This window comes from Struthio camelus, chromosome 1 (genome assembly GCF_040807025.1).
Source record: "Struthio camelus isolate bStrCam1 chromosome 1, bStrCam1.hap1, whole genome shotgun sequence".
In the NCBI taxonomy this organism is placed as follows: Eukaryota; Metazoa; Chordata; class Aves; order Struthioniformes; family Struthionidae; genus Struthio; species Struthio camelus.
Window position 1 is genome coordinate 27,842,756 of NC_090942.1, and position 13,426 is coordinate 27,856,181.

Below are 13,426 nucleotides of genomic sequence, written 5' to 3' on the forward strand. Positions count from 1 at the left end.
GAGCGAGGTGTTATTGCCAAAAGAGCGCAGGCGGAAGACCGCAGAGAGTGGCAGATGTGAAATATACTTTAGATGTATGTTATCTTTGGGCTCCCTCTGAAGAAGGCTGTCGTGAGTGAAAAGAAGGTGGTAGTGCATGTTCGTGCCCTTTTTGTGAGGCTCACGGCACAATCTTTCCTTAGGCGATGGCCGCAGAGCTGCCGGCGGAGGTTGCTGAAGCTCCTGGAAAGCAGTTGCTTCCAGAAGGTTCACTTGAAGTTCCAAAGGTTTCCTGCGGTGAGCTGCAGGGAGACAAGTTGCGGTTGCAAGAGGAACTGGCCAGGGTGAAAGCCAAGGTAGGCAAAGCCTGTAGCGGCCTGCATGACTGTGAGGAGGTGGTTTTCCCCTGTAAACGATGGGGAAAAGCCCTTGTTGAGGCTGTAGGGTAGTAGTGCAGTGGTGTCCCTTCTGTTGCCTTCCCTTCTTCCCGCCGCTGCCCCATGGTGGCAAACAGACCAAGCGCGTCAGGGAGCTGCCCTTTCAAGCGTGAGGGGCCAAGCAGTGTGTTGGGGGTCACACCTACCCACGAGGAGGCTGCTCAAGCAGCTTGTTGTCTCTCCGAACCCGCCTGAGCTTTGAGGTGGACCTGAAGGTGACAGTGGGTGAGCTCCGGGTGCCCTGAGAGTGCTGCGTGTTTTCCTGTTGAGGCTGTTGTACTCTTTCTCTATATTTGGCTGTGTGTGTAGAGCTTTGGTTCCTTCTTTGTAGCTGGTCAAATGCCTGCGAAGGTGACAGTCTGTGTTCTGGGGGGGGGGGCAGCACTTGAAAGGGTGCGATCCTTCTTCATGGTTTGCGCTCGCACACGCAGCGCTGGTTGCTAGGTGGGGTTTTTGCACTGTATACGGGAAGCAGCATGTCAGGCAGGTGCTGTGACTTGTCCTGTTCCCTGACTGTAGGAGGAACTTGACCTCCTAACCTAGCTGCCCGGAGAAGGCCGTGGGTTGGCCCTAGTGCTGAGCTTTTTCTGTAGAAAACATCTTGGCCATCTTGTGGCTGCATGATGCAAATGTGCCGCAAAGTGCTATAGTTCCTGCAGGGCCCTGGGGATGAACCTGTAGTTAGTAAGCATTAGGATCCCGAAATGCTAATTCACTTCCAAGTTGTTTTTGGAGAGAGCTACGTTCAGAGCTACTGACTTGCTTTCCGTTCACTACGCCCACCGCTGCCACCAACGCAAGTACGGAGTTGAAGGAAGGAGTGTAGGGACCGGCTTTCCACCATTTGTGTAAGAATAAGGTATAGCAGCGTGGGCAGCGTTGGACTAGAAGTCTTTGTGATTGTGGTCGTTATCCTGGAGTTGGGAAGTGCCAGCAGGAGAAGGGAGAGCCTTTGCAGTAATGCTTCCCGTGGGGGAGCGAGCAGCTGGATGCTAGGAGCGTCCCGAGTCACGGGAAGGAGTAGGATTGGTGTTGCAGCTGCGTTTGGGCAGCTGGTAGGAAATTGAGATGGGGATGGGAGAGGCCGGTATGAAAGCGGAAGGAGCAACGTGGTTTTGGAGAGTCGAAGCAGTGGAGTCGTCTGTCTGAAAGCGAAGCTGACTAGCGTGGGTCCTGACTAGCGTGGTTTTACAGTTGCAGGCGTTGGAAGAGCAGCATGTTCAGGCTGAGCGTTGTGTTCAGGATTTGAAGACGGCCCTGGCAGAGAAACAGAGGGAAGCGACAGCTTCTTCCCGGCAACTGCAAGACCTTCTGGAAGCCTCTTTGGGAGGCGTTAGCCTAAAAGACCTGGAGGAACGAGTGGGACGGTAAGGAAGTGGCACAGTGAAGCAAGGCTTTGCTTTGTGGGCTGGTGTAATAGCAGCAGGATGGCCTTGTTGCATCTCAGCAAGTCAGTACACGATTTTGGGAGAGGCTTTTGCTTTGGACTGTGTGATTTGGCGCTGTTGTGCCAGTGTTGGTGCTCCTGTGGATTTCCATGACGAGGCCTGTGTTTCTTTTCAAGACTTGAACTGGAAAACGCCCGGCTGGAAGACACAGGGCAGCAGCAGGCAGCTAGACTCGAAGCTCTTCAGAAAGAGCTGCACGCCTCTGCCTCTGTAAGCTAGTCATAGCCTTCCTGTTTCATGAGCTACTGTGCGCAGTTGTGTGTGTATGTATGCGGGGGCGTTTTCGGAAGAGATTTTCCTGGGGAGCCTCGGGGAAATCATTCCCTGCAGGCTGCAGGCGATCGGCTGCTGTTGGTCCGCTCGCAGGCTTTCTGGTTTTGTGTGCTACTCTGCTGAGTCTTACTTAACAGTGTTTGAGGTAAGGGCACTTACGGCACTTGTGCGCCGGTGTGAATGGTTGCTGCTTTGTACCGGTTGTGGTGCTTAAGCCGTGTGGCAGCAGCACTTCAGCTGTTGCCGCCTTAAAGGCGTTCTGCAAGTGAACTTGTGGAACGTCCTTGGTGCCAAGCACGTCGTTGCCAAGTCTTAAGCGGCCTCCTCAGGCTGTGCCAGGAATTCCATTTGCCGCTGGTCGCTGAAGATCCCCCTGGAGCTTTAAATTAAGCTGTGCTCTGCCCGGATGGGGATACCTAAGTACCGTCGGCTATTAGCGGAGGGCCTGAGGAAGGTGTTCTCCAGTGTGCGTGGCACCTTTGCCCCCGTGAGCCCCTCGCTAGTAGCGGGTGGTCTTTGCTTTAGTGGGGATCGGGGGGAGGGTGGTGTGGGGGGAGAGAGGGGTGGCAGGCACCAGTTTCTGTCCCTCGGTCTTAGCCTGGGTGGTGGAAATATTGAAGTGCTGCAGTTTGCGTGGGATTCTGTCCCCTGGAGTTGTGGGGCCGGCCCTCGGCTAGCAGAGAGAGATGTCCTGCCGCACCTTTGTGAGGAAGGCTGTGCGCACCTAGTGCTTCTAGGTGCCGTGAGTGAGTCGTGTGTGCCATTTCTTCTTCCTGTCCGGAAAGCGTGAGAGCGGAAGAAAGCCAGGGAAGGAGCTGGCAGAGTGGAAACAACCCGCAGAAGCCCGCCTGGAGGAAGAAATGAAGAAAAACGTTGCACTGCAGAAAGAATGCAACAGGTACAGCCGTTGAGTACTTGTAAGAGCTGTCGAATGAGCGGGGAGTCAGGCGTTATGTACCTTGCCCCTGAGACTCCGAGTACGTATCTGTTGGTGAGCGAGCTCAAGGCTTGCGTTAGGTCTTGCAAGTGGCTTCTGTAGGGGAGCGTGCGGTTTTAGGTAGGTGGAAGTGCAGGCAGGAGGGCAGTTGTCCTGGGAAGAGAGGGAGGGCGGGAGGGCAGGAAGAAGTCGCTTGTGTCTTGTGCCTGTTGTCAGGCAGAGGGAGAAGCTTCAAGGGAGCAGATGAAATGTTGACTGGGCAAGTGATGTGTGGGAGGGGAATGATGTGGGTGGGTGGGTTGGTGTGGTGTTTTGGCTTGGTGTCTTGTTCTGGAAGTCCTGGCCTGTCCGCCATGGTACAAATGAAGTAAGCCCCGCACCGTATGCGTGGTGCTTAGGGAAGTGCATGCGTAAAGGCGGACTGTGCTTGGGCTTCCTACTTTACTTGCTAATGTGCTGTGCAGGTCGAAGAGGCTTCTGGAGAAAGCTATGAAGAAAGTGAGGGCGTATGAGAGGCGGGCGCGAGAGTCCCAGATGAATTTCCCGGGCGAAAGGGAGGACCCGTGTTCGGGAAGGGGCAGAGAAGTTGCTAAATTACGAACAAAGGTGAGCTTTGGTTGGCTTGTTGTGGTGCTTGTTTTGGAAAGCTGTAAGATTCTTTTCCTGGCTGTTGGGTTGTGGTGTTAATTATGTGGTGGCCGTGTTTTGAAAAGAACGGCTGTCTCTTATGGTCCCTGAAAAAGCCTGTGTAATCCTTTGGGAAGTGAAGAGGCGTTGCGATAGCGGGGCACTTGTGAGCCTGGGTCTTTCTGGGCGAGAGCCCAGCTTGAAAGCTTGAGGCCCTGGCAGCATCTTTGAGGTCTGACAGATGAATTTGTGCTCTGGAAGACCGGTAAGTAGGACCATTATAAGCCTAACCACAGTATGAAAGGCAAGGACATCGGAAGCATAGGTGTGAGAGGTGTGGAAAAGGTGCGTTTCTGCGGAGAGAAGACGACGACGACGACGACGGCGGCAGAGTTTTAGTTGACCTTTGGGGCCTACTGAAACCCTGGCACTTCTTTGTTGATTGTCTTCTAAACTCAAACCTGTGTGTGTGTGTGTGCGTGTATGTAGAAAGAGATAATCATTTCTGTTTCCTCTTTCCTGAAGCTTCAGGTATACCACTGTAAACAAGTGAATACCTTGTGATTATTGTATATTGTTGTCAATATGATTACAGTTGTTATCGTTCCCGTTCATTAGTTCATTACACTCGGTTACTTACCTGTTACAATAGTAAACTCATTCCTAAGGAGTAGGGACACCTACACTACCAGCCGACCCTGTTTAGTGTCGGGAGCCCGCCGAATTACCTTACCAGGGCAAAATGCCTCTCAACTGGTTCGGTCGTTCTGCGGAGGCCTCCCGGCACAAAGGGACACGCTCGGTGGATTGTCACAGAACTGCGTACGCTTAGACCTCTGGGTCTGCTTAGGTGAGTGAGTCCTTTCCCTGTGTGCAGGTCCGTGAGCTGTGCTGCTCCCTGGAGGCAGAGCGGAGGAAGTCGAGGCAGCTAGAGAAAGCAAACGAAGGTGCGCGAGAAGAGTTGGCTTGGCTGCATGGGAGCCGTGACAAACTGCGGAAGAGCAAGCGGCAGCTGGAAGAAGAGGTGGTTGCGCTGAGGTGTCGCTTAGAGGCCAAGATGAGGGATCAGAGGCACAGAGAAGAGGATAAAAGGGAGATTGAGCAAAAGGCTGGGCAAGAGCTAAGGCAAAAACTACAGGAAGTCAATCTCTTTCTGCAGGTGAGCTCCCTTACCGCTAGTACGCGCAGTCCGTTTGTGGCTTGTCATTCATTCTTTACTGTTGTCATTTCTCGGTATGTTATGCTTGTGCCGGTCAGTGCTGTGGGGTCATGGGCTCGTTATAGCTTCAGGAGGTTGCTGAAGGGTGCGAGCTTGTTGGATGCTTGTCCTCAGGCATTCTGAGATGTGGTGAATAATCTTCTTTACGCACCTCGGTCACTGGCGAATCTGTAACAGCGCCAAGAAAGACGAGAATTGCAAGTGGACTAGTGTCTTAGAGAGACAGAGGTGGCTTGAATCAGAACTAGCTCTGATTCAAAACAAAACAAAGCAAAGCAAAAAGTTGCGCTGAGAGAGCCGGTTTCTTTCTGAACCAAAAGGATGATGTAATGGGGTGCTTTTGGGTTTTGCCCTTGATTGTAGAGGGCAGTGAGGAGGCCCAGTTGGCTCCCTGGGTGAGGTTGTGCTCTTCAAAGTGGGTGTGTGAAAGGGCCTGGGGGGAATGATCTCTTTTTCTTTCCTGGGGGTTGAAACTGCATTATCTGCTTCAGACACAGGCAGCCGCCCAGGACCGAGCGGAACAACTAAGAGCCGCTTCTGCAGCTTCCGCGGTAGGCCGACTGCAGCAGAGAGTTAGGCATTTAGAATATGAATTGGCTCTCACAAAACGCCTGCAGTGAGAGAGCGCTAACGAGAGGCTTGCGGAAGCTGCTGCTGCTGCGCAATGCTATGAGCCCTGCAGAAGCCACTCTCTGGCAACGAACCCGGTGGGCAGCGCTTCCTCTGTGACGGAGAGAGTGGAAGCTCATATGGCTGAGGTAAGGCATTGGGAATACCTGTTATTCTCAAGCTGAAAATGAGCATCCGTTCCTAGCTCCACCGCGCCCAATCTAGGAGTCTAGACACGCCTGCTGACCCTCAGAGCGCTGCAACCTCGGCAAAAGCTCTGGTCCGGGCGCGCCCCAGAATTAGCAGTCCGTGTGACGGCATGTTCCTCACAGCGTGGTGAGCAGCGTGCCCTGAGGTTTGGGAAGCGCATGCCGAGAGTGGGGCAAGGGAGCACGTGATTCTTCACAAAATGCTGTGATCCGTTCCCGCCTTTGCACAGAGTGGGGGTGTGGAGAAGCTCTCGAGTTGGGGATTGCTTTGTGAGACGGTTAATGCCATAGAGTAATGGGAACGCTGGGCCTTGGTGGACAAAGACTTTCTCTGTAGTGGGGGTGATGTTTCCAGTGTTTATTCCCATGTTGCAGTTGGCTTGAGAAGCTAATGCTACAAGAATGTAGCTACTGAGGCCTTAAGGGTATCTTGTCTGTACTTGCAGGTGCGGCGGGAATGGTCAAAAATATCGCTGAAGAACTTGAGCAAGGTAATCTGTCAGGATCTGTTAGCGGTGTTACCAAGGAAGAGGACGGTTCCTCCATTTTGAACACAACTACTGGAAAGCTGCCAAGCTCCTGTGCTAAGCACAGTTGTTTTCTACTAGCTTTCCAACCTAGAGCTCTGCGAGGCAACTTGCTGCTTATGCAAATAATAGTCGTACAGAGTCGTATGCAGTTGCCTTTAGATCACAGAGAGGAAAAGCGGCCTATGCGCACGTTCAGCCCCTGCCCCCGAGCCCTGAGCAATTCCACCTCTTCAGGATAATTGTTTCTCCAGAGTTGTGGCTTGGCGGTGACTGGGCCTGTTGCAAAGCAGGTAGCCCCTGAGAGCAATTCCTTCTGTCCCAGTAGCCTTTACTCTCCTAGCGAGTGGCCAGCCGTTGCGCTAGAGCTCTTTCCGTTTGCTAGGACGGACACAAATCCGTGGCATTGAATCCGTTTGCATTGTGACTGGAGTTGCCTGTCTCCTGGGAGTAATAAGGTTTGTTTGCTTTGGGGACCTTTTCCTACTGCAACACTAACATAGGGCATTTTCTCCCCTCCCGCTCTCGCCCCGCCCCTTCCCCAGCAATGGCTGAGCTGAACGTTGGATCGGCTGGAGCTTCTCCCTGGGCATCTACTGAAGGATCTTCAGAAAACGTAGACCAGGAGCCGCTTTCCAGGGCAACGCAAGAGTGCCGCGATGTTTTGACAGCCCCGTTCCAGAGAGCTAAGAGTGGTTATCCTGAGACTACTACCTCCTGACAGAGGGACTCGCGTTACCAGGCTGTGAGGAAAAGCAACCCTTGCCACTGTTTTTGTACGAGTGCAACAGTGCGGTGTAGCCAATAATAATAACGTGCGGTCTTTAACTGCAAGTATTGTGTTCCAACTTGGTATTTAATAAATGTTGTAATCTAGTAGGTCTCTCCGTTTTATTCTGTTCCCCTTCCTGACTTTGCCTGCCCTGCGCATATGACTGTCCCCTCTGCTCGTGTCTCTTATGGAGTAGTACGTGTTGCATTGCTGCCAAATGGTGGATGCTGGTGGAAGTCTGGCCTGCTGCGGCATTTGCGGGCAAGGGCTGCGTTTTGTCCCTGCGTTTTGCGAGTTGTTCAGCGCTAGCCAGCACGGATGATGGAAGTCATGTTTTTGAAGGCCTAGCCAGGCTTTCTTCCTGGGCAGGCGCTTAGCCCTTCTGCCTCGCGCTGGTCTGACCAAAAGTCACTTATGCAGACAGCTCCAGGCCTGAGGGCAGAGAGGCCGTTTGTCCAAGGGAGAGCTCAGCTCTGCTCTGCTCTGCTCCCTTCAGCTGGCTTCCCAGCTGCTCCTTCAGCCTGTCCTGGCAGCCAGGCCAAGGGCCAGCATGCAGACTGTGTGTTTTTCCTCAGCGGGGGCTGGAAGCACGAGTGTGTGAAGACAGGGGCCTCGATCGTCCCCAGGTGCAGCCCTTGGCGGTTCCCCTTGTTGAACTTGACAAGGTGCCCGGTTGCCTCACGTCTCGCTCGTAGCGGGGCACTGGCCTCTTGCTGCCTTTGAGAACGATGCTTCCTGTGGTCTGGGCAGAAGGGAGGGCGAGAGCTTCTGGTAGCCAGGAAAGGTCGCAAAGCCCGCCGGTCTGGAAGGCTGTTGGATCCGCTTGCAGTCTGCAAAGGGGAAAGGGGTTATGGAAGTTCTCTGCCCTGCAGCGTGACTGGCAAAGCGGAACCGCTGTCCAGTGCTGGGCACTTGCTCTTCTCTCTGCAAAGCAAAAGCAGGTGCGGAACGCCTCTGAAGTGCCTTCGCTTTGGGTTGTCCTGTTGCCAAACTCTGAGAGGAACTGTTTTCCAGTGGTTCCCTGCCTGCTTCTGTCCTGCTGGGTGTCAGGGAGAGGTGAAAGTTCTTGGCCGCCGGAGCAGCAGCACTGAAATTCAGCGCTGGCATCTGGCATGACAGGAGCTGGTAGCGCTTACAAGGCGGGTAGAGCAAAGTCCCGTCTGTTCTGGCCCCTGCACTAGAGGAGAGGGATGGAGCTACTGGAGCGAGTCCAGCGAAGGGCTACTAAGATGATTAAGGGACTGGAGTAGCTCTCATACGAGGAAAGGCTGAGAGAGCTGGGATTGTTCAGCCTGCAGAAGAGAAGACCGCGGATCAGGGTGTAGGCAGGATGCGAAGGGAGGGTGTAAAGAAGTCGGAGGCAGACTCTTCTCAGCGGTGCCTAGCGGTAGGACGAGGGGCAAGGGGCACAAACTGAAACACAGGCCGTCCTGTCTGAACAGGAGGAAAAAGTTCTTTGCTGTGAGGAGTGACTGAGCCCTGGAAGAGGTTGCCCAGAGAGCTTGGGGAGTCTCCGTCCTCGGAGATGTTCCCAAGCCGTCTGGCTAGGGTCCTGGGCCGACTACTTGAGGTGATCCTGCTTGAGTAGGGGGGGCTGGACGAGACGATCTCCAGAGGTGCCTTCCAACCTCAAACGTCCGGTGATTCTGTGACAAGCAGGAGAAGCGGGCGACCGGGCATCTAGTCAAGTTCGACAAGGGGAACTGTCAAGGGCTGCACCTGGGGACAAATAGCCCCTGTGCCCTGGGGCAGGCTGGGGGCTACTGCCAGGAAAGCAGCTGGGCAGAGGAAGGCCTGGGGGTGCAGGTGGGCAGCAAGGAGTCAGCAATGGTTAGAGAAAGAAATCGTAACCACATTTTAATCGTTTTGATAATAACTTTCTGCCAAAGGGAGCAATCGCCCTCCAGCCTCTCGCTGTGGTCTCTGCTAACAGCTGGAGCGATCCGCTTTCGGTGAGAGTCGCTCACCTCGGTGAGAGTCGCGACTCGCGGCCAATTTGGCTCCCTCCGGCACTTGGGCTTCCTACGGCGCAGGCGCAGAGCTGGGAGCCCAGAAGGACCGGCACGCTCGCGGCCTGGCCGGGCAGCAGCCAGAGCAGCCAGCTGCGGGGCTCAACCTAAGCAGTCGCCGTCTCTTCAGGCGCAACGAGCTACTTCAGCCCTGCGAGCTCGGCCAAGCGCTCGCGACGCCCGCGCCCTTAGGGAAACAGTGGGAGCGCAGGTTTGCGAGGAGCACAGTGTCCCGCACCTGGAGCAGCAGCAGCATGAATTCTTCAGGGAAATGACGGCACAGCAGAGTAAGAGCTGGAGCTGGGGGCCGCCGGGGAGGGACCCCCAACAAAGACGTCCTTCGGCCGGCCGCAGCCACCCGCCGCCGCCGCCGCCCCCCGGCCCGGCCCGGCAGCGCCGCGAAGGAGGCGGCAGCGCCCCCCCCCGCCCCGCCCCGGGCCCGCCCCGGCCGCAGCCCCGCCCCCTCGCTGCACAGCCCCGCCCCTCGGCGCGTCACCCCGCTGCCCTGTGACGCCCCCCCCCGCGCCCTCGCCGCGGCTGTTGCGCATGCGCGGCGCGCCCGCCACCGCCTCCGGAGCCGGTGGTCCTCGGTGCTGTTGCGGCCGTGTGCCTCGCTGCCAGCGTCGCTGCGTCGCTGTCCTCGGCCGGCGCCTCTGCCCCCGGCCCGGGGGCTCCGAGCTCGCCGGGACTCAGCCCCGCAGCAGCTGGCCCGGGCCGCGGCCCCTGCTCGGGGCTGTCCGCCGCCCGCGTGCCCGCCGCAGCATGAAGAGGCTCTTGGGGCTCTTCGGCCAGGGCCAGGGGCAGCCGCCTTCGCCGTCGCCGTCGCGGTCGCGGTCGCGGTCGCGGTGGGCGTGCGGCGGCAGCGCGCCCCTGCGCTGCGTCGGCGCTGCCTACGAGCTCCGGGAGAAGGAGCTGGGCAAGCTGCACCGCGCGGCCGCCAGCGGCGACCTGGCGCGGGTGCGGCGGCGGCGGTGGCTGCCGAGAGTCGGCCTCGACGGGCGGGACAAGGCGAAGCGGTGAGGGGCGGCGGGGGGGCCGGGGCGGCGCGGGGGGTGGGGGGGGCGGCGGCGAGGGCCGGGCTGCTGCGTCGGTGCCGGCGGGGGCGGCGGCTGGTGGGTTGGAGCTGGCGTGCAGCTGGCAGGAGCGCCTTTGTGCCGGGAAGGCAGGGCCGTTTGCTTGGGCTGGCGAGGGAGTGCGGGAGGGCAGTCGGCCTTGCGCGCGCGGGGTGGGCTCGGGGCTCGGGGCTCGGGGCTCGGAGGCCGGTTGCGTGTGTGGCCAGGCCGGAGCGGGACTTTGTTGCTGGGAGCGTGACAGGGTCGAGGGGGAAGGTTTCTGCTGTCGGGTTTGGTAGGTGTTGTGGAGGGCCCTTGGGAGCGAGCGCGTGCTGGTGCTTGCTGCAGCAGTAAGGCCGGGAAGAGGCCAGAGGGCGCGACTTCCCGGCAAGGCCAGCAGCGAGGGGATGTTCTGGTGTTATAAAAGGCACGTGCTGGGCCTGCGGCCCGCTGCTGTGGCGTGAGTGGTCCTGGCAGCAGGTGGAGGTTGCCTTGCCGTAGGCTGGAGGTGCGCAAGCCTTGCTCTTGCTTGCTGGGCTGCGTGCGTAGTGGTGTTGGAGGCAGGGAGGAGGTGCCGGGGCGGAGGGCAGCAGTTGCAGAGCGGAAGCCGGAGGCTGGCTGGGAGAAATGGGGGGCCTGGGCGCAGGGATGCACGCGCAGGGAAGGGAGCGCGGAGCTGAGGCAACGTTGTCTTCCTAAGTGGGGGCTGGGGCTGGGGCTGGGGCTGGGGCGGGGAGGGGCTTTTTCCTAGCCCCGGCGTCTCGGGCTTTGGGTGTGCAGCGGTCACCCGCGTGACATGGGCAGGCGCGGTCTCTTCAGCTGTCTGGCCTGCGCTAAGGTAACATGCTCAATTTTTAGGACACCTCTGCATCTGGCTTGCGCTAACGGACATGCGGAGGTTGTCTTGTACTTAGTAGAGAGGAAGTGCAAGCTAAATCCTCGTGACAACTTCAAGAGATCGCCACTGATGAAGGTACGTGGGTGCTGCGGTAGGCAGGGCTTCTAAATTGCGCCCCGAGCGATCGAGCTCTTGGGTGATTCTGGAGGTAGGTCTGGGTGGAGCTTGTGGTGCGCTGGGCGCTGGCTAGGCGTGCGTTGCCTAATGTTTGGGCGCGTTATTGTTGTCCGAGGTCGGCAAGCTGTGGGAATTCTGCCAGAGGGAAGCGTAATTGCTGGCAACGTTTCCTTGTTTCCCGTGTGGTTGGCAGGCAGTGCAGTGCCAGCACGAAGGCTGCGTCGCCATTCTGCTAGCGCATGGCGCCGACGCTAACCTTGCGGATGCTAACGGCAACACTGCCCTTCACCTGGCTGCCCTTGCTCCTAACACCTGCCTAGCAGGGCAGTTACTGGCGCACAACGCCCATCTTGATGCGCAGAATAAGGTAAGCGTGGAATTTGGGTCAGGCCGCTCCTGAGAAGAAAAAGTTGCTTTGCTTCTCTGTGTTTTTCTAACTGGAGAGGGGCGTTATGCTTTCAGATGGGATACACGCCCCTTTCTCTGGCCGTGTCCGCGCATCACGTAGAGATGGTGGAGTTCCTGCTTAGCAAAGGAGCCGACGTGCACGCTCGAGATCAGTCGGAAAGGTGAAGGGTTTGTCAAAACGGGGCGTGGGTCTCCTGAGCATTGGTGAAGTTTGCCTGGTCTGGCCGGGTAGCCGAGGGTGCTTAGCGGGGGAGACGTTTGGCCCAGGGACGTGCTGCGGCCCCTTGCAACCCGAGTTCTCGTGGGCTTCCGTGTGGTTGGCTTTGCTTTCCTCCTGGCTGTAGGAAAGGGGGAGGTGTAATTGTTTTGGGAGCAAATAGGGATGAAAGGAACGCCAGTGAAACGTCGGTGTCTCCTGATAGCTTTTGTCTCGTCTTGTGGCTGCTTTAGGACCCCTCTGATGCTTGCCGCCTCTGCCGGGGACGTGAGCATGATAGAAGTTCTTCTTGGCTATGGTGCTGACCTTTGCCAGAAAGACGTTCTTGGATGGACAGCGGAGGCTTATGCTAGGAGGTCTGGACACACTGGGTAAGTGCTTTAGGTCACGGTGAGAGTCGCTAAGCGGTCCGAATGTCCGTGTTGGTGTGCGGACGTGTTTGGTAAGAGGCGCAAGGTTTAATGATGCGTGGAGACCTTTGTTGAAGGTGGGCTCAGTGGAATCTTCCGGGACGTAGCGTTCCCTGTGTCAAGTGTGAGTTGGGGAGTTGAGGAAAGCTTCCCCCGCAAATCGTCTTGTTTGGTAAGTGGTGTTATGCAAGGATGTAGTTGATTATAGTGACAGTGTTCCCTTTCTTTCCGCACCTCCCTAGTGTTAGTGAACAGCTGGCAGACCGCGCAGCCGAGAAAAACGTGGGAGAAGCTTGTGCAGGCAGCGCAGAAAGCACGCCAGTGCTTAGCACTCGTTGCGAGGCAGGAGCTGCTGCGTTTGCGTTGGGCACACCTGCTGCGGACAGAGGAGGTAGGAGGCTTAACTGTGGAGGAGCTGAGGAGGAGAATGCCTACGGCCTTTTCTTGTGGTGGCTTGTATTGAAGCTTGGCAGGGTTCCGTCCCTCTTGCCTGTTGAGTACCCTTGCTAGGGACGGAGTAGAGACGCGCTGGTGATCCTCCTCCGTGAGGATAGTCCTTTGGTTTTGAGGCTGGCTTTTGGTTTTGGGGGTGATGGGTGGGAGGCTGGGTAGAGCAGGAAATACAGCGTAGTCTCTGGCATTTTGAAGCACAGGTTGGCGGGGGTGGGGGTAGAGGCAAAGAGAGCACGAGAGAGAGACCGATCTCTGCCTGTGTGGTATGAAGAGCTCGGCAGTTTGTTTCCTTCTTGTCCTGTTCAACCGCTACCAGCATTTGCTCGCTGCCTGCTCACATAGCATATTCATGCCATGGCAGGTTTGAGGTTTGGAACGTTCGAAGGAAAGACAAGGGCGGTGTGGAATTCTTGTCCTTTTTTATTTTGCGGGGGGTGGGGGGGGGCAGCGAGAATTGAGTAGGATGGGAGAAATTGGTGGTTTGGGGCATGCTTTCGTTCATGCTGTCTGGCATGACTGCTTCACTCTAGTCTGGCCTGTAGAATTGTCCGTGTAACATGCTTGTCTGCATTGCTGAAAGTCGAAGGTCCGACATGCTAAGAATTAATCCTGTCAATTAATATTTGAACAGTGAGAGGTGGCTTTTCCCACGAATACTTCACGAGGTGAGCCTCGAACAGTAGCTTTTGCCAACGACCTTAACCTGCCGAAAAAGAGGGGAGATTTGAGCGAGACGGTCCTTCTTGCCTTTGCCTTTGCCTTTGCCTTTGCCTTTGAAGAGTGTTGGAGGCAGAGGAGAGCGATGACAGCTGTCCTGCTTCTGAG

The 13,426-nt window shown here is 56.8% G+C and overlaps 2 protein-coding genes across 2 annotated transcripts; both read left to right on the forward strand.

Moving 5' to 3' along the window:
• Positions 1 to 2,928: 2,928 nt before the first annotated feature.
• LOC138065749 (ankyrin repeat domain-containing protein 26-like) lies at positions 2,929 to 7,140 on the forward strand. Its single transcript, XM_068931168.1, has 6 exons — positions 2,929 to 3,035; positions 3,539 to 3,680; positions 4,579 to 4,860; positions 5,412 to 5,678; positions 6,185 to 6,229; positions 6,811 to 7,140. Exons 1-4 carry the CDS (start codon positions 2,998 to 3,000, stop codon positions 5,538 to 5,540), a joined length of 591 nt encoding a protein of 196 aa, XP_068787269.1. The 5' UTR covers positions 2,929 to 2,997; the 3' UTR covers positions 5,541 to 5,678; positions 6,185 to 6,229; positions 6,811 to 7,140.
• A 2,809-nt stretch (positions 7,141 to 9,949) lies between these two features.
• On the forward strand, positions 9,950 to 12,083 carry LOC138065750 (ankyrin repeat domain-containing protein 7-like; the record flags this gene model as incomplete). Its single annotated transcript, XM_068931169.1, has 5 exons — positions 9,950 to 10,062; positions 10,957 to 11,071; positions 11,307 to 11,480; positions 11,576 to 11,682; positions 11,972 to 12,083. Coding segments are annotated over 5 exons (621 nt in total), but the record flags the coding sequence as incomplete, so codon positions are not given.
• Positions 12,084 to 13,426: the final 1,343 nt, after the last annotated feature.

Bases quoted from the DNA above. Each gene is read 5' to 3' on its own strand.
- LOC138065749 (XM_068931168.1), top strand. From the start codon at position 2,998: ATGAAGAAAAACGTTGCACTGCAGAAAGAATGCAACAG. The intron at 3,036-3,538 runs GTACAGCCGTTG...TGTGCTGTGCAG, and splicing joins CTGCAGAAAGAATGCAACAG to GTCGAAGAGGCTTCTGGAGA. The intron at 3,681-4,578 runs GTGAGCTTTGGT...CCCTGTGTGCAG, and splicing joins TTGCTAAATTACGAACAAAG to GTCCGTGAGCTGTGCTGCTC.